At 43.9% G+C, this 25747-nt stretch overlaps 1 protein-coding gene across 1 annotated transcript in view; it reads left to right on the top strand.

The window, feature by feature from the left end:
* Positions 1-25531, top strand: part of ATG3 (autophagy related 3) — a 35599-nt gene extending 10068 nt beyond the window's left edge. Inside the window, exons 6-14 of the mRNA XM_044283584.1 lie at positions 2311-2418; positions 9555-9603; positions 10310-10323; positions 11454-11522; positions 13089-13123; positions 14702-14854; positions 20002-20129; positions 22407-22475; positions 25285-25531. Coding sequence (XP_044139519.1) covers positions 2311-2418; positions 9555-9603; positions 10310-10323; positions 11454-11522; positions 13089-13123; positions 14702-14854; positions 20002-20129; positions 22407-22475; positions 25285-25366 — 707 coding nt within the window. The 3' untranslated portion in view covers positions 25367-25531. The remainder of the gene's footprint in view (positions 1-2310; positions 2419-9554; positions 9604-10309; positions 10324-11453; positions 11523-13088; positions 13124-14701; positions 14855-20001; positions 20130-22406; positions 22476-25284) is intronic.
* The last annotated feature ends 216 nt before the right edge of the window (positions 25532-25747 follow it).

Here is a 25747-nt window from a genome sequence, read left to right as displayed (position 1 = left end):
AGCTGCCCCGGGCCCAGTTGCTCCTGGGGGCCCAAGGCAGCTGCTTCTTGAGCCCTGCTAGCCACTGCCCCGGGTGTCAGGCTGTCAGCTACACAGGGGGTGCTGCCATGCTTTGCCTGCCGGCACTGAGTCCAGGCAGCGTACTGTGAGAGCTTTGATCTAGGACCTTAGATGACATCATCACCATGTGACCAGCAACCTAGAAATATTACTGGTCACATGGCTATGAGGTCATCACAGGTCCTACCAGGAGTGTTGCAGGAGAAGTTTGCCTTAACTGTGGAGCTTTTTTTTTGTGTGAAGATTACATCAGAAAAAGGTGACGCAGGGGCTGTTATGCTAATATACTGTAAACTACTGTATAGTGGGGTGCTCTATACTGTGGGGGGGGGGCTGTATACTGTGGGGGAGGGGCTGTATATAGTGTGGGGGGCTGTATACTGTGGGTGCTGTATATTGTGGAGTGCTATACTGCTGTACTGTATACTGTGGGTGCTGTATATTGTGGAGTGCTATACTGCTGTACTGTATAGTGTGGGGTGCTGTATCGTGTATAGTTTGGGGTGCTGTATACGGTGAGGTGCTATACTGCTCTACTGTATACTGTGGGGTGCTGTATACTGTGGGGTGCTATACTGCTCTACTATATACTGTGGGGTACTGTATAGTGTGGGGTGCTATACTGCATACTGTGGGTTGCTATATACTATAGGGTGCTATACTGCATACTGTGGGGTGCTGGGGTGCACTGTAACACTAGGGTGAGCCGAGCCCTGGTCTCCTTCCTGCAGAGCGGTGCCCACTTCCAGCCTGAGCCCGGCTGCCCAGAGCACTGATCCTGAGCCGCTGGAGTCTTCAGAACTGGAAGTATTTACAGTCATTCACTGGACTCTACCAGATGTGTGTGTGTGTGTGTGTGTGTGTGTGTGTGTGTGTTGTGGTGGAGGGCGTGATTGCCTGCTAAGGTGTGGGAAGGCGGGATCCAGGGGGCCCAAGTACATTTTTGCCCAGGGTCCAATCAATATTAAAGACGGCCCTGTCCGGATAGGTCATCAGTATCACCTGGGACCTCCACCAATTCTTACAGCTGATAGGTGGGGGTCCCAGTTGTTGGACCCCCACTGATCAAATACTAATAGCCTATCCTGAGGAAAGATCAACAGTAAAAAAAAATAAAAAATCTCGGAAAACCCCTTCAAAGGTAACCTGTCGCCTCCAAAAACCATCCCAAGCCTCCAGCAGTACCTGACAGTAGCCAGCAGCGTGTTTCCAACGATAATTTTCTTTTGAGGGCCGATGCGGCTAAAGCTCAGAAAACATTATTTTATCCCCTCCGGCGCGCTTCACTAGACATGCTTGAAGTCAAGTGGGCAGCGGCCTCCTTGCTTCAAGTCAAGGTAACCACGTCCCCTTCACTGTGTCACAGCGAAGGGGCAGGGAAGAGGGCATGGTTACCTTGACTTCTCGCTGCTCCCTTGACTTCAAGCATGCCTAGAGAAGCGCGCCGGCAGGGGATAAAAGAATCTTTTCTGAGCTTTAGCCGCATCGGCCTTCAAGAAGAAAATTATCGTTTGAAACATGCTGCTGGCTACTGTCAGGTACTGCTGGAGGCTTGGGATAGTTTTTGGAGGTGACAGGTTCTGGCAGTTTAAAGGGGTTTTCCCATCACATACAATGGGGGCATATTGCTAGGATATTCCCCCATTTTCTGATAGGTGCCGGTCCCACCTCTGGGACCCGCACCTACAACGAAATTGGAGCGGGGAAATGAATGGAGGGTGTCCTGCGCATGCACAGCCGCCCTCCATTCATTTCAATGGGGCCGCTGAAAATAGCCAAGCGCTGGCTCGGCTATTTCCATCTGCCCCATAGAAATGGACAGGAGCAGGCGCCGCGCATGAGTGGTGCGCTCCCATTCACTTCTATGGGAGCAGCGCTTAGTGGTGGACGAACCCCAGGACACCTGGGGTCCTCCAGACACAGCTCTCCCCGCTCTGTTCTCCTTGTAGGTGCGGGTCCCAGAGGTGGGACCCACACCCATCAGACAATGGGGGCATATCCTAGCAATATGCCCCCATGTTATGTGATGGGAATACCCCTTTTTATGCATGAAGGGCAGGGAGCAAAATCTGGTCATCAGTGCCAGTTATCTAGGCCAAGGTAGGGAGAGCTCTAAGGGAAAATCTGAAAGGGCACAGAACTTTGTTCTGTGGTTTACATGATATAAGTAGGTGGTGGAGTTACCTTTTATCTTGTGCATAAAAAAGTGCTGTAATGCGGCTATGCATTGACTACTACTACTCCCCTCAGTGCCCTGTTACAAAAGATGTAAACAGATGGAGTACTCTGATGAACAGGAAGCAATTATAGAAGAGGACGATGGAGATGGTGGTTGGGTTGACACATTTCATCATGCAGGTATGACTTATTTGTAGGATTTAGGTGTCTGCTTTTCCCTTGTCATAATAATTTTGTGTATTTCAGTAATTACAGGAATGAGATGTTAAAGGGGTATTCCGGTTACAGAAAGTTATCCCTTTTTAACAGTGCTGTACTCGGCTATATCCAGCCCTCCAAAAGAAATGAAGGAGCGGCAGAGCGCATTTCTGAACAGCCACTCCGTCCCTTTCACAGGGGCTTTATGGTGTACGGGGTCTCCAGTCTCATGATCGTTGGGGACCCCCACCACTCTAATGGTTATACCCTACCTGTGGATAGAGGATAACTTCCCCCAACCGGAATACTTTTTTTTTTTTTTTAAAGGGGTTGCCCAGCTTTAAAACAATTTCTGGCAGCCCCCAAACTGTGGATGAAACCATACTGATCTGTGCCTCTGGGTTCCGGCTCTTTTGGTTTGCCGCTGTCCAGTTCCGTGCTTGTCAACTTCAGGGGTGGATGGGGGCCACATGTGCTGCTGCAGCCAATACAGGTCTCAGTGGTGATGTCATCCAGGTAGCATGATACCCAAGACAGATCACCAACGTGGCCAGTCATTGGTTGCAGTGGCACATGTGAGCTGGAACAAAGAGTCAGGGAGCAGCTTAGTATATTTCTTTCCACATGTTCGGCAAGGAGGGCGGGACTACCGAATTTTTTTTTTTAAGCTGGACAACCCCTTTATATTTGAATCCTATTCAAATGTAAAAGGAAGGCATCCAAACTATTTTGGCATTTCTGTATTCTAGTATGTGTGCTGTATGAATTGTATTTTGTGCTTTATTATTGCTTTACATTTTATAAAGTGTGTGTATTCAGCTTTATGGAGCTGTCCTGGCATTTGATATGATTGGTCTGGACACCATACAGCCAAAGGCCGTACATTTAGAGCAGGGTATTGCAGCTTTGTCCCATTCACTTAACAGACCATATCAGGGGTAGGCAACCTCTGGCATAGCATCTTCTCAGAACTCCCATAGAGTCCAGGAGTCAGCTGGAGTGTGGAGGTTGCTGACCCCTGGGCTATATGATACATTCAGAATGTCTTCAGACCCTTTCACTTTTTCACATTTTGTTATGTTGCGGCTTTGTGCTAAAATTGAAGAAAAAAAAATCAAGTTTTTTCCAGCTCATCCCTCATGACAGCACCACAGGAGGTTGTTCCCCTTTGACCTTCTTGGGACAGGAAACAGAGGTGAAAAGGTCCCTCCACCCGCCAGTGTTTTTCCTGTCCCTACAGGGGATAGACGCAGAGAGGTTCCCTGCTCTAGGGTTGAAGAGATTCTACAAGAACCTTTAGGGCCTAAGGTGTCTGGCCTCCCCTTCCAGACCTTGAATAGCCTTGCTAACACCTCTCGGGAAGAGGTCCCTTAGCAGCCTGGAACCCACCTGGCGGAGTCTGAGCCTATAGGTGGGTTCTCTGATGGCCTGGGTTCATCCTCATAATTTCTACCCTATAAAGTGGCTGTGCCAGTAAACCCTTCATGTGGATCCCTCTGGCTTGCTCCTAACCCTGATGAGTGGCTAATGCAGCTGGTGGTTACCTCACTATGGACAGCTATGGGTTTATGGAGCTTAGATCTGCTGTTCCTTAATGGAGTTCAGCAGGATCGCGCCTCAGTGCACCTGAAACAGTCAGCAGCTGGATGGGGCCTTGTCTCCTTACCAATGCTCCGTATGCAAGTGTTGACAGATGCTGCATGACAATATTGGTGCTTGCTTTGGCAGCACATACTCCAAGACTTGTAAGTAGACCATGCATGTGTTTAACCAGCTGGATTGCCTCAACAGTTCTAATTACTTTAGAGCCCCTGTGTGTGGCTCTAAATGGGAGCTCAGATAGTAGCATCACCTGTTTCTTTAACTTGTTGGGGACATATGACGTACTGGTACGACATGATGTACCGGTACTTAAGGACACATGATGTACCAGTACGTCATGTGTAGTTCCGATCACCACCGCACTGGGTGCCTGCTCAAATCATTGAGCAGGCAAACTGGGACATTGCGCGAGGGGGTCCTGTCAATTCAGACCTGCAGCGTTTACGGGAGTTGCGGAGGGCGGTCGGAGATGCCATCTGGTCCCCGTTCAGCTGTAATGGGGACTCGATGACATGGAAGGCAGCGTGATGCCTTCCTTAGGCATTGGCGCTGCCTTCCGGTGAAGAGCCTGTGAGATCCAGCCCCCTGGATCTCCCAGGCAGGAAGCTGTATGAGTAATACAGGGCTGTGGAGTCGGTAGATAAATGCTCCGACTCCTCAGTTTTTTGTACTTCCGACTCCGACTCCTCTGTATTTAATATGCAAATGTATTTTATTCATTCCTTGAAGGAAAGAAAGAAGTTCTTCTAAGCTCTTCTAGCACAGAGAGGTAGTTGGGCAGAAGCTGCTGCCTTCTCCTTTGTGTGCTGATCTTCTGCTGATGATAGGGCAGTGGGAGGATCCAAGAAGGGACATTTATTTTAAAACATGATTTCCCTAGAAGAATCCCATAGTCATGTTTAAAGTTTAAGAGAACATTCTGAGTTTACACGTTTTATAGCCTTAGCTGAATGACAGCAGTTTTTCCAGTGGTTTACAGCAGGGATGTCAAACTCGTGGCCCTCCAGCTGTTGCAAAACTACAACTCCCATCATGCCTGGGCATACTACAGCTATCAGGGAATGATGGGAGTTGTAGTTTTGCAACATCTGGAGGGCCACGAGTTTGACATCCATGGTTTACAGCTTCAGTCTTGAACTATTGACCCTCCATTCCCTTCACTTATACAAGTGTCTCTAGTCCTGCAAAACACATATTTACTTAATCCCTTATCAGTGAGAGGCTAGGTAAACCATGGGCATTGTGTTCCCTGTAACATCAGAACACAACACAATGGAAAGTATATGTATTGCCACTCCTAATTGTGCATTGCGTGCCATATAGTGAAGCATATGAAAAGCATGCTTCTTCACATCACTGAACGCGTTTGTTTTGCGGTTACGTGAGGCACTGCATGCATTGGCCTTTACTCTTACAGTAGAGAAGTCATTAATTATAACTGTTTATGAATTCGGACATTTAAACTTTCTTTTTTATTTTTTTATTCCAATTTCAATTTAGTAGGAGTCGGAGTCGGTTCATTTTTTGCCGACTCCGACTCCAGGTACCCAAAATTGACTCCGACTCCTCGACTCCGACTCCACAGCCCTGGAGTAATACACACTGTATTACGCATACAGCCAATGCATTCCAATACAGAAGTATTGGAATGCATTGTAAAGGGGATCAGACCCCCAAAAGTAGAAGTCCCAAAGTGGGACAAAAAATAAAGTTTCCCCCCCAAAAAATTTAAAGTTTCAAGTAAAAAACAAACAAACGTCAGTTCCCCCAAATAAAGTAAAAAAAAAATAAAAAATGGTAAAAAATAGGGGGGGAAAAGTTGACATTAGGTATCACCGCGTCCATATCAACCGGCTCTATAAACATATCACATGACCTAAACCCTCAGATGAACACCATAAAAATTAAAAACTGTGCTAAATAAACAATTTCTTTGTCACCTTACATCACAAAAAGTACAACAGCAAGCGATCAAAAAGGCGTATGCCCACCAAAATAGTACCGATCTAACAGTCTCCTCATCCCGCAAAAAATAAACCTCTACCTAAGACAATCGCCCAAAAAAAAAAAAAACTATGGCTCAGAATATGAAGACACTAAAACATTATTTTATTTGTTTTGTTTTAAAAAAGCTGATATTGTGTAAAACTTGCATAAATAAAAAAAAGTATACATATTAGTAGGGGTGCACCGAAATGAAAATTCTGAACCGAAACCGAAAATTCAGGATACCCCTTGACCGAAACCGAAACTGCCTTTTTGCCCAAATACTTTTAAAAGACCCCCATCCACCCCATAACAGTGCCATCCACAGACACCCCCACCCACCCCATAACAGTGCCATCCACAGACACCCCCACCCACCCCATAACAGTGCCATCCACAGACACCCCCACCCACCCCATAACAGTGCCATCCACAGACACCCCCACCCACCCCATAACAGTGCCATCCACAGATTCCCCCCCATTGTACAATTAATAGAAAATAGCAGGGGAGGGACTGGGAGGAGGAGCTGGGGGCCGGTGCGTTCACTGTGCTCCGACCCCCAGCTCCAGTGTGCAATTAATACGGATTCTATTCATGAGGCCCCCTCTACGCACATCCTACTCACAGGGCTGTTATCTTAATGCTGGCCGGCCGGGCAGACGAGCGGCAGCGTCACAACTGACGTCACATTCCTGCGCCGCCTCCTTCATTCAGAAAGTAGGCCGGGCACATGACGTCAGTGGTGACGCTGCCGCTCGTCTGCCCGGCCGGCCAGTACAGCCCTGTGAGTAGGATGTGCGTAGAGGGGGCCTCATGAATAGAATCCGTATTAATTGCACACTTTTTATAACTACTGGAGCTGGGGGCCGGAGCACAGTGAACGCACCGGCCCCCAGCTCCTCCTCCCAGTCCCTCCCCGCTATTTTCTGCCGATATGTACAAATATCGGCCGACATGGATTAGGTGCATTTTCGGCCGATATTTTCGGCTGCCGGAATTTCGGTGCACCCCTACATATTAGGTATCTCCGCGTCTGTAATAACTTACTCTATAAAAATATCAAATGAGCTAACCCCTTAGGTGAACACCGTAAAAAAAAAAAAATATTAAAAAGGGTGTCATACGCACCCCAAAATAGTGCCAATCAAACCGTCATCTCATCCCTCAAAAATCATACCCTACCCAAGATAATTGCCCAAAAACTGAAAAAACTATGGCTCTCAGACTATGGAAACACTAAAACATGATTTATTTATTTTTTTGTTAAAAAATGAAATCATTGTGTAAAACTTACCCAATATGTAAACTTTTTTTTAATTTATGTATCGCCCAGAGGCCAACCTGCGGCTCCCCAGCTGTTGTAAAACTACAACTCCCACCATGCCCTGCTGTAGGCTGCTAGCTGTAGGCAGTCTGGGCATGCTGGGAGTTGTAGTTTTGCAACAGCTGGAGAGCCTCAGGTTGACCATCCCTGCCCTAAACTGTACATGATTTGGAAAGCTACACCCCTGTCTGTATACTGTGCACAATTATTAGGCAAGTTGTATTTTTCAGGATTGTTAACATTTTGGACTGTAGTAGTTTAATATTAATAAACCTCAAACCTGAATATTTAGGAAAGTAAAAGTGAGGTTTTGGCTTTCTTTGGAGAATATCTATGTGCAGAATTATTGTGTAACTAAATAAAAAAGGGAAATGTTCCATCTCACAAGTGAGAATAACAAACAAACCGCTCAAAATTAGCAAATAAACATTTCTGACATTTCAAAAAAATATATAAATAAATCGGTGAGCCAATAATAGAGATGCATGTTTTTTCTATGCTTATAAGCCAACACCTATTACTGGTGTCTTTAGTTATACCATATATTGTGCTTGTGAATAAAGCAGTAATATCTATATTGGCTTTCTGAGCAGATTTCAATGTGGTAAAGCTATAGTACATAGAGTATATGATATGTACAGTCTAGGAGACAGCCCTGCCCTCAGCATGTCTAGCCCTGTCAATCAAAGGTAAGGGGGAGTGTGCAGAGCGCAGGGGGTGTTGCATAGCAGTGCTCAAACGATTCAGCCCTGCCTCCTGGTGCCCCATTTGAATAGAAATGCAGATATCGCTGCAGCTGTTTAGCATACAAAGAAAATAATGGTTGTGTTTTAATCGGCATGATGAGCCTTACCAGGCAGTATGTCTGGTTTAATAGAGTTGATCCTGGTGACAGAGCTGCTTTTTGGCCTTTACTGGCTAGCCATACAATGGAGTGTTTTGTGCATAACTGTTATAGGAGCCCAGGCACGCCTTCTGCCGGAACCCAAGCCCTCCTCTTTACTTGTTCCCTTTACCTCTACTTGCTCCATCCAGACCACCCCCCCCCCCCCCCCCCTCCACTGTGATGTCCCGATCCTCCTCCGGCCAGCTGGAGAGCATTGTCCTTCATCAAGATCAACTGCGCTTGTGCATTGGATGTCCTATGGTGGGCATCGGCCTCACCATACTTAGCGTGAATGTGCTGAGCTGGCCAGAGTTGGAGAAGCCTGGCGGCGCAGTGGAGGGGACAGGCTGGATAGAGCAACGGGACGTACAGGGAACAAATAAAGAGGGAGGTTCTGGGCTCTGGCAGACTCCCTTTAAATGGAAGACGTTTGGAACAACTAGGAGTCTTCCTAGAGCTGGCCACCCTACCTAAGTAATCATGAGAGAAGGGACTTGGTAAGAGAGGTGACCAATAACCCAATGGTTATTCTGGCTGAGCTCCAAAGATTGTGTGCAGATGGGAGTAAACGTCCAGAAGGTCAACCATCCCTGCATAACTCCACCAATCTAGGCTTTATGCCAGAGCGACCAGAAAGAAGCCTCTTAGTAAAAGACCCATGAAAGCGCACCTGGAGTGTGCAGAAAAGGACATAAAGGACTCTGACTGTGAGAAACAAAATTCTTTGATCTAGACTGAAGTTTGAACTCCGTTTTAAGCCTTATTTCTGGAGAAAACCAGGCACTGCTCAGTACTTGCCCAATACCATCTCTACAGTGAAGCATGGTGGTGACAGCATCATGGTGTAGAGGTATTTTTCATTGGCTAAGACAGTGAGACTGGTCAAGGTTGAGGTGAACCTGATCTAGAGTGCTCTGGACCTCCAACTGAGCCAATAGCTCACCTACCAATAAGACAATGACCCTAAGCGCACAGCCAAGCTTAGCCAGAGCTATGTAGACCTGAAAATAGCTGTCCACTGATTGTCCCCATCCAACCTGAGAGAGGATCTGCATAGAAGAATGGCAGAAAATCCCAAAATCCATGTGTGCACACCTTGTGACATCATACTCGAGAAAACTGGATGCTGTAATCTCTGCCAAAGGTGCTTTAACTGAGTACTGATTAAAGGGCCTGGATGCTTATGTCCTATGATGTGCAACTAACGCCCTTCTTCCTAGCAAAATTCTATTTTGTAAGCTTCACATTTTATTTCCTCTTTTGCTAAATACTGCTCCTATAAATACTATCATATCACTTAACTCCTGTGTCTGTTAGGTGTGAACAGTGTTACCGAGGCTGTGAAAGAAATACCCTTGAGACACAGGTAAGCTTAACAGATTCTAATGAACAGAGTCAATTTATATGTTAATTCTGGACTTTCAAAGACTGCTAAGAATCTGTCCTGAATTTTTTTTTTATAGTGGTTTCTTAGTTAGATCTCTCAAGTAGTCAAACCCCTCATCATCCAGCTTTCCTTCTGCATGCCAAGTATATCCAGCAGTAGTCTCCCACTACCATATCTAGAAAAGCTGCCTGAGAAATCCCAAAATGGCAGATGAGAAGCCGACACTGGAATTTTTTAATATATGTGAAATTTTGGCTTACAGTGTAATTTAGAGTACACCGTAGCCAGGCCTGGAGAAGATGGTCCTTTATCTGCATACTCAATGGTTATTTAGTAACCATTGATTTGAATGGTTACTAAATAATGCTTGAAGGAGTTGTCCAAGTCAAGCAAAAATCCTGGCTGCCTTTGTAAATGTGGTTAAAAGATTCCCTACTCGCCCCTTTTCTCCCTGCCCTTTGAGCTTTGAACGCTGGTCCTTCCCTGGCGACATCAGTGACCTGTGTGCATGGAATATCACCACTGCAGCCAAGAAAACAAGGCAGCGGGGAGGACTGGAAACCAGTGCAGGAGGAAGCGGGGATGCCTACTGATTCTTATTATTTTACCACATGTACAGGGGTTGCCCGAGTTTTTATTTAACTTTGATAACCCCTTGATTTTCCCCCAGCTTGTCTTAGGCCAGTGACGACATTCATCGTGTGGCCTAGGCGCAGCTCAGCCACGTTGAAGTGAAGGGGGCCGAGAGTGATACCAAGCACAGCCGCTATACAATATACGGCGCTGTGCTTGGTGAACTGAGATAAGGCTGTGGTGCTCGCAAGAGCGCTGGTGCCTTCTCGAATAGTTGATAAACGGGGGTCCCCTGCTCGGACCCCCACCAATCACATACTGATGACCTATCCAGAGAATAGGTCATCCGTATAAAGTTATCTGAAAACCCTTTTAAATTGTTCTTTGTATTGGAAACTCCTATTAATAAAAACTTTCTTTACCTTCACCTGCCCTTTCCATTCAAGCACTGCCTCTCCTTCCTCTTCCCGAGGCTGCAGCCGGTAACATTTTGGTTGCAGTGGTTATGTCCTGTGTGTAGTGCTGCAGTTATTCACAAGCCCTACACTGCTGAGGCCAGGGATCACTGCTGCAGCCCAGGGAAGAGGAAGGAGCTGCGCTGGATCAGAGGGGGCTGGTGTAGGTAAGGAAAGTTCTCAACTTTTTTATTTTACCAGCCCCGCAGCAGTTTCCGGTAATAAAAAAATAACAACCCCTTTTAATGAGCAGCTTCTTGCAGGGTTTGCATCTTTGCATTATATACTGTTTTGGTACATGCGCTTTATTATATAGTGTAGCTGGCGGTTTTGCCTTTCATGTATCTATGTGCACACCTTTTATTATAATAAACTGTGAGTACTTCTCTTGCCAATCCCCCACCGCTGCTCTCCAGTTCCTCTTCCCTGGTTAAGTACAGAGGAAACGCTTGACCTGCCCCCTTGGCCTATCCTTGTCCGCAGCCAAGACCTGCCTGAGTGGTCAGGCCAAGTGTTTCCATATGTCAAGACCAAGAAAAGGAAGTAGAGCGGACCAGTATGAATCAGAGCCACAGCCAATCAGCTGTGGCAGGGGACTTAATTTTATTTATTTTTCACCCTCTCCGACCCCGATTTTTATTTAAAATGATCGCACAGTAATATCCCTTTAATATTCCCCTGTGATAGGAATAATATTCATACGGATTATACATAGCTGTTATTTTTATATTTTGTGGTTTGCTGTATTGGTCTTTTAACCTTATTTTATGTAATTTTATCCATGCCAGGATTCTGGCAAAGCGACCAGCCGTGCAGCTTGCGATGAGGATGATGATGACGACGATGAGGGGGAAGCAGCAGATATGGAAGGTGAAACTTGGCCAATCCTTTAAATTCATGGACAATGTGCATACAATTCTTTTAATAAGTGTTCTGTATCCTGTGGGCTAATGCATGTATTACTTTTCTGTTCCTCCTTAAAGAGGATTTCCACCCAAAATGTAAAATTTGCCGTATATTAATTTGAATTGTCACTTCAAAGGGGTTCTCCAGGATTTAAATATCGATGGCCTATCCTGAGGATACCCAACAATATCAAACTGGACGGGGTACGACACTCCCAATCAGCTGTCTGATAAGACCGCAGCCTTTTCCTAGGCCAGTGACGTTACGTTGATTGGTCACAGGATTAGCTCAGTCCCATTCAAGTGAATGGGTCTGAGTGTAATACCGAGAACAGCCACAATCCAATGGATGGCACGGTGCTTGGTAAGCTGCGAGGAGGCCTCCTCAAACAGCTGATCGGCGGGGGTGCTGGGTGTCGGCCCCCCGCCAATCTGATTTTGGTGACCTATCCCGAGGATAGGTCATCAGTAGAGTTGAGCGAATTTCCGCTTATGAAATTTGTTCACACTTCGTTTGGTGGTAAAAGGTGAATATCCACAGATACACAAGGTAATATAGCAAGTGTGGGATCATATCAAAACACCCCAAAAATAGTCTAACGCCACACATAAAAGTACAAAAACATCTTTATTAATCAATATAAAAGACAATAATAACAGTAATACAATGCAAGGAGTGTTGGAATGTAGAACTAGGGCTCCCCCAAAAACAAATGAACAAGTGGGGGAGCACCAGCGAAACGGACGTCGGGCCTCTGGCTCTCCCTAAACTGATCAGTTCTTATTGTAGTGATTGATGACAGAAGGACCTGTCCCTGACAAGCCATCTGCAAATAACTAATGAAAACTAGATCATGAGACTCTATGATATAATAGAGGGAAAAAATGACAGTATATGAGCATCCAGAAACGGAAAGGTAAAGATGGACCCGCACAGTAGCGCCACCCCAACCCTGACCCACACATTGCTCCCTCAGGGAAGCTGCAGTACATACGTTTGCACTCTGTATTTTCACCTGTATTTTTTATTTATTTTTTGCTACTCTGAGAATGCAGATTGTCCTTTTGATTAACTAAATATATATGTGTATTTGAGTGCCGTGTTGTGAACTAATGACATAAGGATCCACTACATTGCATCCGGGTTTACCATGCATGGAAATCTACCCTTACCGCTATGCCCATAAGTGCTGATATAAAGAAGCCACGGCATCCATAGCTTTTCCCTACAGCAGTGGCTGTGTCTTCTGCGCAGGCGCTGATCACGATCCAGAATGTCCAAGGAAGCAATGGATGCCCTGCATCTGCGCTGAACACGTTCAGCTCCTGCACAGTAGAAGACACAGCCACCATCCCGGGAGGCAAGTCTGGAAGCACATTAGCGGATTCTTATGCCATTACACATTTGGTGTATGCTAATTCTGAAGTTTATGTAGAAAGCCGACAACCCCTTAAAGGATTTAAAATTGTGCTCCACAGGTGTGTAAGATAGGAAGAGTATATGTATATACATATATTTTTATTTTTCCAGAATATGAAGAAAGCGGGCTGCTAGATAATGACGATGTAAGTGCTATACAGTATATTCAGTGAGTCCATCCTGGGTATGTTCTCTGTTAGCTTTGTTTTTACTTGCATTGTGAATGGTCATGATGAAAAGTGTGAATCTTGCGCTGTCAAGGATCAGATCCTCCCTCCCGCGTAGCTAAGGATATATTTCCTGAGAAGATGCCTAACAGTGTCTTCCAATTGGGTCCTTGTGCAAGATGAATCTAATGTGTATGGGGGACTGTAGAAACCCCTAAAATACACTGCATGAGCTGTGGCGTGGCATGTGCCAGAGCTGTTGAGTTTAACTTTACTCAAGATAATGTGTTGCTACGTCCTATACAAGGGCCATTTGCCCGTCTTCCAAAAATAAATGTAAAAAATAATAATAATAAAAAAACGAAAACTATGGAAGTAAAAAAAAATAAAAAAAATCTACCTTATTCAAAGCCCTTTTTGTGATCTACATTGTTTCCTGACATTATGTCCCATTTATCTTAAATTGGTCTTGGCTCTGTCTTTCCTGGTGGACATCGACATACCCGTCTCATGCAGTTGGAGTTAGAGACAGCCAGGCGGACTGTGCTATCCTTTTTCTGTAACTCCCATGCAAGTGAATAGGAGCTACAGAAAGGGTATTGCATAGAGAGGTACGTTTAAAAAAAAAAAAACATAGCTCCCATGTGTCACACAGCCCATTTGGCAGTCTCTGTAATCCTGACCACATAGGACGGGTATTCCAAATTCAACCATGAATGACTGAGATAGAAATACTCCTTTTAGGCTCCATTCACACGTCTGCAAATGGGTCCGCATCCGTTCCGCAATTTTGCGTAACGGGTGCGGACCCGTTCATTTTCTATAGGGATGGAATGGATGCAGACAGCACAGCGTGCTGTCCGCATCTGCGGAACGCGGCTCTGATCTTCGGGTCCGCAGCTCCGCAAAAGATAGAACCTGTCCTATTCTTGTCCACGTCTGTGGACATGAATAGGCATTTCTATAGGGGTGCCGGGCGGGTGTGTTGCGGATCAGCAATTTGCGGGTCCGCAACACACCACGGACGTGTTAATGGAGCCTTAGTCAGGATTTCCCTGTATAATTACAGGGGTTGTTCATCTAGGACAGTTTATTCCGTATACACAGAATAGGTGATAAGTGTTTGATTGGCTGGGGTCTGTGCTCCCAATTTGAATGGAGTGGCCGACATGCATGAGCGTTTGCCACTCCATTCAGCTATACGGACCTACCATAGAGTTGTTCCATTGAAATGAGCATTGGCCCTCATGATTTGCGGGGGCCCCAGCAGTTGGTCCCATACCGATCAGGCACCTATCCTTTTGGATTGGAGATAAGTTGTAATGGGACAACCCCTTTAAAACAATAACTATTTTGGAACTTTTTTTTTTTCCCCGTGCTGTGACTTCATCATTAGCACTGCAAAAATTGGTAATCTCCTCACTATCGACCTAACACCTTTACGCTTCTATGTGGAGAATCCAATGTTTGTGTTTTGGACTTTTATACTAATAATGAAAGATTTTAGGGTATTTTAGAATATTGCCTTATGTTCATGATATTTTTATGTTAAACTAGGCAACTGTGGACACTGCCAAAATCGTAGAAGCAAGCAAACCAAAAGCTGAAGGTTCTGAAGATGCCATCTTACAGACTAGGACTTACGACCTTTACATTACATATGACAAGTATTACCAGACACCAAGACTTTGGTTATTCGGGTATGACGAGGTATGTACTTAAAGGGATTTTGTGGGATTTAGATATTGATGGCCGTTCCTCAGGAGATCAGCAGGGGTCTGACTCCAGGCACCCGCGCCGATCAGTTGTACAAAGATGCCATGGCGCTCCTTGAGTGTTTAGGCATCTTCCTAGGCTATGTAACGTCACGTTCATTGGTCACATGACCTAGACACAGCTCAGCCCTATTCAAGTGAATAGGGCTGAGCTGCGATACCAAGCACAGTGGCCAAGCTGCGAGGAGCACTGTGGTCTCCTCAAACGGCTAACCAGCGGTGGTGCTGGGAGTTGGACACTGCCGATCTCCTATTAATGACCTTTCTTGAGGCTAGGTCATCAATATGTAAATCCCAGAAAACCTCTTTAATAATTTTAAATTTGTTATTGGAGTGTTTCACTAAGCGTTTAGTCGCTAAGAGCTGGCAATGCTTGTGCATTCAGGAACACAACACTCAATATGAGCGCTGTCCTCAGGGTTTTCCGTGGCAGAGAACGGAGTATTGTGCCTATGGCGCTGCCAAACTCTGTGCCATCATCTTACCATGTAAATTTACAGGTTGCAGGCACCAGCCCAATTTACATGGTGTGGTCGTGAAGCGGTTAAAAGGGATCTTGGTTTAACTTCGACTTCTCCATACTATCTGCATCCTTTGAACTGTGGTCTCTAAAAATAAAGAAGTTCCTCTTTAAAGAACTGCTCTTCTTGACGTGTTTCAAAGGTTGCACAACAGAGTTGCTCAAGTGGTAATGCCCCTTCTCATTGCATCAGTTTGGGACGTGCAGCTTCTGCCCGCTAGCTTGTGGAGCAGCACGTCCATGCGGAGGTGTACATCAATCAATACTTGGGGACAAGATTTCAGGGGACTGTGTAACTGTGACAACGTTTGCTTTGTGTTTAATGACACTGCTTTGTAATATCTGTATGAGTGGGAAGTACGCTCTTAACTGACCTTTTGGCCTGTATTTAGGGTAGTATTCCATCGTTTCATTAAAGGGTACAGACACAGTTAGGTTTTCTAATGAAGCTTTGTAGGCCAGAATCAAAATCTGATCATAAAGGGATAGAAAGCATTAACCTCTTCTCGAACACTGCCAAAACGGATCTGTTAACTGCAGCAATGAGATCCTCTGCCGGATCTCAAAAAATGGAATTAACGCAAGTGTGAAAGTAGCCAAAAACGCAAGAAAATCTATATAAATCTGGTATCGTTGTGATCGTACTGACACAGAGAATAAAGTAATAGGTCAGTTTTACTGCAAAAACTAAGTCCATTAAACTGTGGTGGAATTGCAATTTATTTTCAGCTTCCCATTACATTATATCCTAATAATAAATGGTGCCCTTAGAATGTACAACTTGCCCAGCAAAAAACAAGCTCCCCTACAGATAGCTGAATGAAAAAATAAAAAGGTTATGGTTTTGGGAAGTAAAAAACACAAACATGGAAAATTTGAAGGGTTAATAGGGTTTTCCGGTAATCCTTTTTTTTTTTTTTTTTTTTTTTTTTTTTTTTTTTAGCAGGTGCCCATAGCATTCCTAAAACTGAAAATTCGTACTTGCATGCTCCATGTTGCTTCTGTACTCCACACTGCCGTTGCGGTGACCGTGGGCATGCTCCAGCCAATGACTGGCTTCAGTGGTGACATTCTGCTTGTGGCCATAACACAGCTGGAGCCAGTTAGTGGTTTCAGCAGTGCATGTGACCATGCCCAGCCGTATATAAACAGCACGCGGATCAGGAGATGGGGACATTTGAGGCAGTGCAAGGGACCGCAGCAGCGTTCAGCAGGTTACTATGAATCTTCTGTTTCAGAGGGCATGCTGTGGTCATGTGCTAAAAAATAATCATTACCCGAAAACCCTTTTAAGGACAGATATCCTGACTTTTGCTTCCAGAACTTTATCAGGAAACCTTAACATGAGGCTGTACCCTTAAAGTACCTGTAAATAAGTACTTAACTATTATTAAAAATTTGAGGGCAACTACATGGGAAAGAATTGCATACTTAAAAAAATTTAAAAAAATAACATTTTGGATGTCCATTTTATCAGAGCTGTCTGGACATTGGACACGTGACCCCAGACTACAGCATAAAATCAAGATAGCAATTTTTCCATGGATCAGTTTCAGTTTGACTCTATATTAGAATACGAGAATCAAGTGATCTTAATGACTTCAAACAGGGCAAGGTACTTGGTACTAGGCTACCCAGGACCAGTATTTGAGTCGTGAGTATACTTAGTGGTGCAACTAGCCTTCCACCACCCACCCCTCCTCTGCCAAATTCTCTCCTAACATTACATACAGCACTACAAAACATACAGGATAATATAGCACCACATACCTCTTACATCCAGTGCGGTCTGCTCTAATGTAGATGTTATCTTTCCTCATCTTCTCTATTCGTACCATACCACCATGATTTCTTTCAGCCATCTCTTCTCTCTGCAGTGTTTGACAGACATCTTAGCGTCCTACTTTTCCATCATCTTCCCACCTTCTCAACAGCACTTCCTGCCACCCCAATGCTGTGCTCCCCAATACTATACTGCAGAAACATTTCCACCAAGAAAATACTAGTACCAGGCAGATGGCACCCCCTTCAATAATTATTGGGTATCCTAAAAAATAACTTCACCATGCAAATATTATCCCTGGCGCTAAGGCTGGGTTCACACAGCCGTTGCGGGAAAATGCGTGATTTAATGCATTTTGCATGCGCGTGAAAAAAATCTGCATGTTTTCCTAGACTTCTTCACAGAAGTTCGGATTTGGGTTAGGTGTTGTGTAGATTTTATTTTCCCTTATAACATGGTTATAAGGGAAAATAATAGCATTCTTAATACAGAATGCTTAGTACAATAGCGCTGGAGGGGTTAAAAAATAAATAATTTAACTCGCCTCATCCACTTGTTCGCGCAGCCTGACTTCTCTTCTGTCTTCTTCTTTGAAGACCTGGGAGGAAAAGGACCTGTGGGGGCGTCACTGCGCTCATCACATGATCCATCACCATGTTATAAGGGAAAATAATAATGATCGGGTCCCCATCCCGATCATCTCCTTGCAACCATGCGTGAAAATCGCACCGCATCCACACTTGGTTGCGATTGTCACGCAGCCCCATTCACTTCTATGGGGCCTGCGTTGCATGAAAAACGCACAATATAAGTGATGCGTGAAAATCACCGCTCATGTGCACAGCCCCATAGAAATGAACTGGTCCGGATTCAGTGCAGGTGCAATGCGTTCACCTCACGCATTGCACCCGCGCGGAAATCTCGCCTGTGTGAAAGAGGCCTAATAGTATAGCAAACATATGTCCTCCAAAAATAATTGTGCCAAGCTAATACTGTGCCAGTGCCCCCTACAGTAAAAATGCTCCCAAAAGTTCCAGCAATAGTAATAATAATTTGCCAGAGTGTACTTGGTAGTAATAGTGCCTCTAAAGTGCCCCCAATAGTAGTAATGTCCATACTAGTAATCATGTTCTCCATAGTCCCCCAGTAGTAATAAAGCTCACCATAATGCCCCCCAGTAGTATTATTTTTCCTTAAAGGGAGTCTTTCACCTAAAATGACCATTATACACCACAAACATGATGATATCCATTACATTCCCCATATTATAATCTTACCTTTCATATTGCTGTCCGTCGCCTATTCTCTCTTAAAAACACTTTTATTCCATATGCTAATCAGGTTCTGAAGGTGCCCATGGGCGGCGTTTATGCGGCCGGTGCCCAGGCTCCACGGCGCTGTTCAAATCAAACCCCTCCCCTTTCACCCCTCTGGCCCGCCCTCGGTTCTTCAGATACCATCCTCCAGTCAGTGACAAATCCGGCGCCTGCGCACTCCATTACTCACTAGGGCAGAGGCAGCAGAGCGTTTAATCCGCATGCGCCGGCCCATACATCCCGATCTAGCCGGCGGAAGTAAACTGCCAAAATATCGGGATGTACGGGCCGGCGCATGCGCAACGCTCTGCTGCCTCTGCCCTAGTGAGTAATGGAGTGCGCAGGCGCCGGATTTGTCACTGACTGGAGGATGGTATCTGAAGAACCGAGGGCGGGCCAGAGGGGTGAAAGGGGAGGGGTTTGATTTGAACAGCGCCGTGGAGCCTGGGCACCGGCCGCATAAACGCCGCCCATGGGCACCTTCAGAACCTGATTAGCATATGGAATAAAAGTGTTTTTAAGAGAGAATAGGCGACGGACAGCAATATGAAAGGTAAGATTATAATATGGGGAATGTAATGGATATCATCATGTTTGTGGTGTATAATGGTCATTTTAGGTGAAAGACTCCCTTTAAGGTGTGACAGCAGAAAAATGCCCCCTTTATAATGTGACAGTACAAAAATACTCCCTTATAATGTGCACTAGTAGTAAAAATGCCCCCTTATAATGTATGCCAGTACAAATAATATCCAGACATAACCCATATAGTGTGTGCCAGTACAAAAAGTACCTCCTCTTAGTGCCCACGATAATGTGTGCCAGTACAAAATTCCCCCAGCAATCAGATACTTATGACCTATTCAGAGGATAGTACATCAGTAAAAAAATATATATATATATATCTTGGAACACCCCTTTAAAGGGGTTGTCTGAGTTACTTTTTTGTTCTTTGTACGTAAGGCTACTTTCACACTAGCGGCAGGACGGATCCGACAGGCTGTTCACCCTGTCGGATTCATCCTGCCGCTATTTTGCTGTGCTGCCGGACCGCCGCTCCGTCCCCATTGACTATAATGGGGACAGGGGCGGAGCTCCGGCGCAGCACGGCGAAAGGCTGCCGGACTGAAAGTACTGCATGTCCGACATTTTAGTCCGACGGCCTCTCGCCGCGAACTGCTGTGCTGCGCCGGAGAACTGCCCCCGTTATAGTCAATGGGGACGGAGCAGCGGCATAGCGAAATAGCGGCAGGGGGCACTGAGACTAGACCAGCACCCCTACCATCTAATTGGGCACAAGCCCATGCCCTCAGCTGCTCCCCTCGTTTATGGCATAAATAGGCCAGCATTGGTTATATTTCAGAATGGAGCTCATATTGCTTTCTTCTTGCATATTCTAATTATTGCTGAGTGTATTTATTTTGTATGATCTAATTAATATCTTTATGGCTCTGAACTTCCAGCAACGTCAGCCGTTGACCGTTGAAAATATGTATGAAGACATTAGCCAAGATCATGTGAAGAAAACTGTGACCATTGAAAATCACCCTAATCTGCCACCACCAGCCATGTGTTCAGTACATCCATGCAGGTACTTCATTGGATGGCATCGTATAAGGCTTAATGGTTTGAACTGTGTGGTAGTCCAGAAGCTCTCTCTTCTCACCACACACATCCAGCAGTGGCAATGCGGATGTTATGGCTGCTTGTCACCTACACAAAGAGGGGCTACTAATGTTCACTCTCATGCCCTGACATTCTCCTGTAAAATGCTTGATACACTGTAAAATTAATTGTTCTCCCCATTATCGTAAGACACCCAGGCTCTGAGGCAGCCAAGCAGCCCCAAACTGCGATGCTTCCTCCACCATGCATCTCAGTATGTTTTGGTGTTGGCGCGGGGTGTTCTTTGTTGACCAAACATAGCATTGTGCATCTCTGATAAAAAAAATAATAATTATTAAAGTTCCCTTTTTTATTCTGTCTATAGAACTTCTGTGGTATCCTTCCATGAACGCCATTCTTATTCAGTGTTTTTCTTATAGTGGACACGTGAACAATGGGTTTTGCAGCTTGCAGTTTTCTGTAGGTCTTTTGCTGTTACCATTGGATTCTTTCTCGCATCTTTCAGAATTGTTCGTTGTGCTCTTGGAGTGGTCTTAACAAGATACCCACCCCTAAGGAGTGTAGCAACAGTCCTGCATTTTCTCCATTGTTTAACCATTCATTGATGTACACCCAGATCTTTAGCAATGCTTTTGTAGCCATTTCAAGCTGCATGCATCTCAGTAACACTTCTCAGTTCTGGCAGATCAAGTCTGTGAGTAACCAGGCTTCATGTGCCTTTTAGTTAACAGCCAAACCACCACTGACACCTACTGTTCCAATCCTATCTCCTTAAAGGGGTTCTTCGTGAATTAAGAAAATGAAAATACTTAAATAATACTTTATTATAAATGTATTCACCAATACCTTTCATTTGTATAATCATTAGGAGAAATAAAATGGCTGCCGTCCTATTAGTACACAAAAAACCTGTCCCAATCACACAGGAGAACAAGTAACTTCATAGCACTGAGATAAAGAGCTGCCTCATCCTCCTCTCTGATCTACTTGTCAGGGGTTATGATCCTGAATACAGTTTTTAATGAGCTTCAGCTGAATCTCTGTAGGAATGGAGTTGAAGAGGAGACATGAAGTATAGAGAGGATGGTGGAGATATGAGTAATGAGCAGCATTTGTATGCAGTCTCCATTACCACAGTCTGCCTTCTCCGTCCTCTCTGTACTTCATGTCTCCTAATGAGCTTCTTTCCTTCAGAGATTCAGCTGTATTCAGGATCATAATCCCTGACGAGCAGAGAGGAGGATGAGGCCGTTCTTTAGCTCAGTGTTGTGAGTAACTTGTTCTCCTGTGTGATTAGGACAGGTTTAGTGTGTACTAATAGGATGGCGCCCATTATATTTTTTTCTCCTAATGAGGGAGCCTAGACAAATTGAACCAATATAGCTAATGAAAGGTATTTGGGAATATATTTATAATAAAGTAATATTTAGGTATTTTCATTTTCTTAATTCCCGGAGAACCCCTTTTTAAGGACTCGTGCACACGAACATATATATAATTTTCTTTGCTGTGTCTGTTCTGTTTTTGTTTTAATAAATTTTTTTTTTTTGCAGCCCAAATACGGAACTAATCACTTCAATAGGGCCGCAAAACAAAGAAATTACTCCGTGTACATTCCATGTTCCTCAAAAAATAGAACCTGTCTTATTGTCCGCATTACGGACAAGGATAGGACTGTTCTATTAGGGGCTGGCTGTTCCGTTCTACAAAATGTGTAATCTACACGGCTGGTATCTGTGTTTTGCAGATCCGCAAAACATCCAACAGTCATGTGTATGAGCCCTAATTGAAACACTTTTTGCCAATTAGCTCTTGGAGAAGTTATTACTTACCTTTTTCTCCTTGCAGTGTGAATATGTATCCACTGTACAGATGATCAATAAGACATGAATGGTACAACGGTTTGTGCATACTTAGATTGGGTTTGATTTGCATAACAATCAAACCACATTTTATTATCAACCGTGCAGAAATCTGGGCAGTACCAAAGTGTTTTTTATTTTATTTGACCAACTTTGAATAAGTCATTAAAGCTTTGTTCAGTTGTGTGATGCACAAATGGGGGGGGGGGGTTCTTATTAGTAGCTTGTGACCTGCAGTGTGTTTCTAAATAGGAAACCTTTCCCACCGGTCATTGCTCAGTAATGACTCAAGTTCAAGAAGTTAAGAATATGAAGAGTGATTGTGAAAACACTTTGTTACACAACGCCTAACAAAAATGTTTTTTGTTTTATTTTTTTAGGCATGCAGAAGTTATGAAGAAAATAATTGAGACAGTTGCAGAAGGTGGAGGAGAGTTGGGGGTTCACATGTATCCTTTATTCCTATTGTATGCAGTACTGTACATGGCACTGCCTTTCTGCATCACACTGATGCTGTGTAGATCTCCAACTGTAGATGATAAAAACGTAATGATCCTGCAGCGTCTTAGATGTATATGATCATGTTCTGCAGCAGCTGAGACACAACTGTATGATGTCTGAAGTGAGTGTATATAATGTAACTCAGGGAGTTTATAATATCCCTCATTGCTATCGAACCTATTGTGTATGGCACTTAATGCACATGCTCTGATAAGCTTGGCCACATGTGGTGGGTGGTGTTTTCAAAAAGTTTAAGTGACTTAACAATTTTGCCCATAATATGGCAGAAACCCCACAAAACCATATGGCCATTATCATGCATGTCGGCATGGTTTTATTTGCATGCATCCACCTCGTCATGGGGCCATACTTCCTATATGAACCCTCTCACCTCACCCCATCCCCTCCCTTTAGATCTGCTCCTTGATAGAAAATCCCTGTGATTTTCTATCCAGATTCAAACTTATGACAATTGGGGTGTTAGATTTTTATTGTCTGTCACTTAAAGAGGTCCTACAAAATGAAATGCAATCTGAAAGCACCATGTTTTAGATTAGGAGGAGCAGAGCAGATTGAAATAGTTTTATGGGAAAAGATCAGTAAAAACTAATATTTTATACTGTACATTTATCTCTGCTTCTTCCACCTCCTGTGAACAGCTGTCGGTACAGGAGGAAAGGGTTATCCATAACTGACAGGTATCTCTATACACACTTATACAAACAGTGCTGTCAGTCACTGATGACGCCTCCCTTCTGTTCCAATAGCTCTTCACAGGAGGTGGAAGAAACAGAGATATAAATTACAAGTTTTACTGAACTTTCCCACAAAGCTGTATATCAATCTGCTCCGTTTCTCCTGCTCTATAGCATGGGGATTTCAGATTGCTCTGCATTGGGGTGACAGTTCCTCTTTAAGAGCAATGAATGACAATTCATGGTATGGTATTCAGAAAGAATAGCAGCAACCAGAAGACTGCCCCAATATCACTGTTAATGCTTTCCTGTAAAAGCTGTAGGCAGAAAATAGTACTGCCTCCAGGTCTCTCCCTGGAATTGCTAGACATTGATAGCACTGTCTCTATCTCTCAATAAACTTCCGAATTTTTTTATTTTTATTTTTATTAATTTTTTTACCACGGGAGTCGAAGCTCAAACGTTTTGTCTTAAGTACATTGAAAAAAAACACATATACTGTTTATTACACAAGAAAACGCTGGTACATGAAAAGATCCACAAAGGGTGAGATCCCAGTAATCATATACCATACATCCAAGACCAGTGGAATATGCAGTTCAGTTCTGGGCACCAGTCCATAGAAAGAGGATGCCCTGGAGCTGGCAACAGTACAGAGCAGAGCAACTAAACTGATAAGGGGCATGGAGGCTCTTAGTTATGAGGAAAGATTAATAGAATTCAATTGATTTAGTCTTGAGAAGAGGCTTTTAAGGGGGGACATGATTAACCTATACAAGTATATAAATGGGCCATACAAAAATATGGCGAAAAGCTGCCTGCATCTGGAGAAGAAAAAGTTCAGTCTCCAGAGGCGTCAAGGCTTCTTTACTGTTTGGGCTGTAAATCTGTGGAATAGTCTACATCAGCAGGTGGTCACGGCAGGCTTTGATAATTTCCTACAACTTAATAACACTAATGCTTATGAAAATTTGTAGAAGTCTGGGTCTCTCTCCCTTTTTCTGAAATTCACATCCCCCACCCATCCCTTGTTTGAATTAAATGGACTTGTGTTTTTTTTATTTATTTTTTGTTTCAACCATATTAATTATGTAAGACCAATTAAAATTCACAGGACAATGCCAAGAAACATTCATAAAAAGCACAATGTGTACATGGTATACTCCAATGTAGAGCACACCCGACCTGCATCTCACATTGTCTAAGTGTGGTTCTGATCTGGTGCATAGTGTCCTGTACTGCTGACGGGGTTACCTTCTGGGAATAATTATGTAGGCACAGATATTACTACGCCTTTATTTTTGGATGTGTTGTGAATCATCACATATTACTAACCAGGATCTTTCTGAGTAACTAGTGAGAATGTGACTGATGAAGAAACTAAAAGATAAGTGTTTTAGAAGGTAGGTGGGATTTACCAGAAGAACAGAGTGTTCCCTGTCCAACTGGAAGAATAATGGGGATGGTTAAGAGTTTTATAGAATTTATAAATGTACTGTTTGCATAATATTTTTTAAGGGAGTAATTTACTAACTAATATATGCCAGTTTTCTGGTGTATATCTGTCTCAGATTGTGGTGTAATGGTTATCTGCGCAGCAATCTGTGACAGGCCTAAACAAGGGGGTGGGCTGCCAGGCCCGTGTCATTTATCATTTTTTACACCTGTTTTAGGTGTAGAAAATGTTCTATAGTTATACCAGCAAGGGAGCTGGTATATATTTAGACCAGCAGTGGATGCGCCAGAGTTATGTAGATGCCGGCGCTTCTACATACCTTTTTAAGCGGCTCCACCGCTAGCGCAGGGGTTATTAAGACTTGCATCTAAAGCACCAGTTTTAATAAATGACCCCCTAAGTGTTTTATTCCTTGCCCTGTTTGAGAACCATCTTTAAGCTTGGAAGAAAAAACATCCAGCTCCACGTCTAAGCAGGAAACCCTTTTTATTGATGCGGTTAAAAATCTTCATACATCTTATATTTAAGCTTTGTGTGAATGCATGTAACGGACAGTGTAAGTAATACATTTTCTACACATTATGTTCCTTAACGTGATCTTACTAGGTACCTTCTCATTTTTCTAAAATTTGTACAAGCTGTCATTCCCACTATAGAATACGATTACACGCGGCATTTTACAATGTAACTGCTATTGTCTATTTGCAAGTCCCATTACTGCTCCAATTTTTAATGACTGATCCATAAATATCTATTGTTTTTGTTTTTTTTTGTTTTTTCATACATCCAAATCTGCAACATTTCTGTAATATATAATATGCTTCTTTGATTAAATTTCTGCATTTAAACATTTTCCAGTTATATTGTTTAATGTTTATTCATAGCTTGAAATAGAAAAAGTATTGGCTATACACCTAAAGCCCCATTCACGCGTCAGTGTTTTGGTCAGTGATTTTCCTTTAGTGATTGTGAGCCAAAACCAGGATTTTAGCCTCCACAGACATAAGATATAAGGCCCCTTGCAGACGAGCATGTCCAGATGCGTTGCGTCTGCGATCAGGGGAAATTG

This window comes from Bufo gargarizans, chromosome 3 (genome assembly GCF_014858855.1).
Source record: "Bufo gargarizans isolate SCDJY-AF-19 chromosome 3, ASM1485885v1, whole genome shotgun sequence".
NCBI classification, from domain to species: domain Eukaryota; kingdom Metazoa; phylum Chordata; class Amphibia; order Anura; family Bufonidae; genus Bufo; species Bufo gargarizans.
Note: the sequence above shows the minus strand (reverse complement) of the source record. Positions and strands in the feature narration are given on the sequence as shown.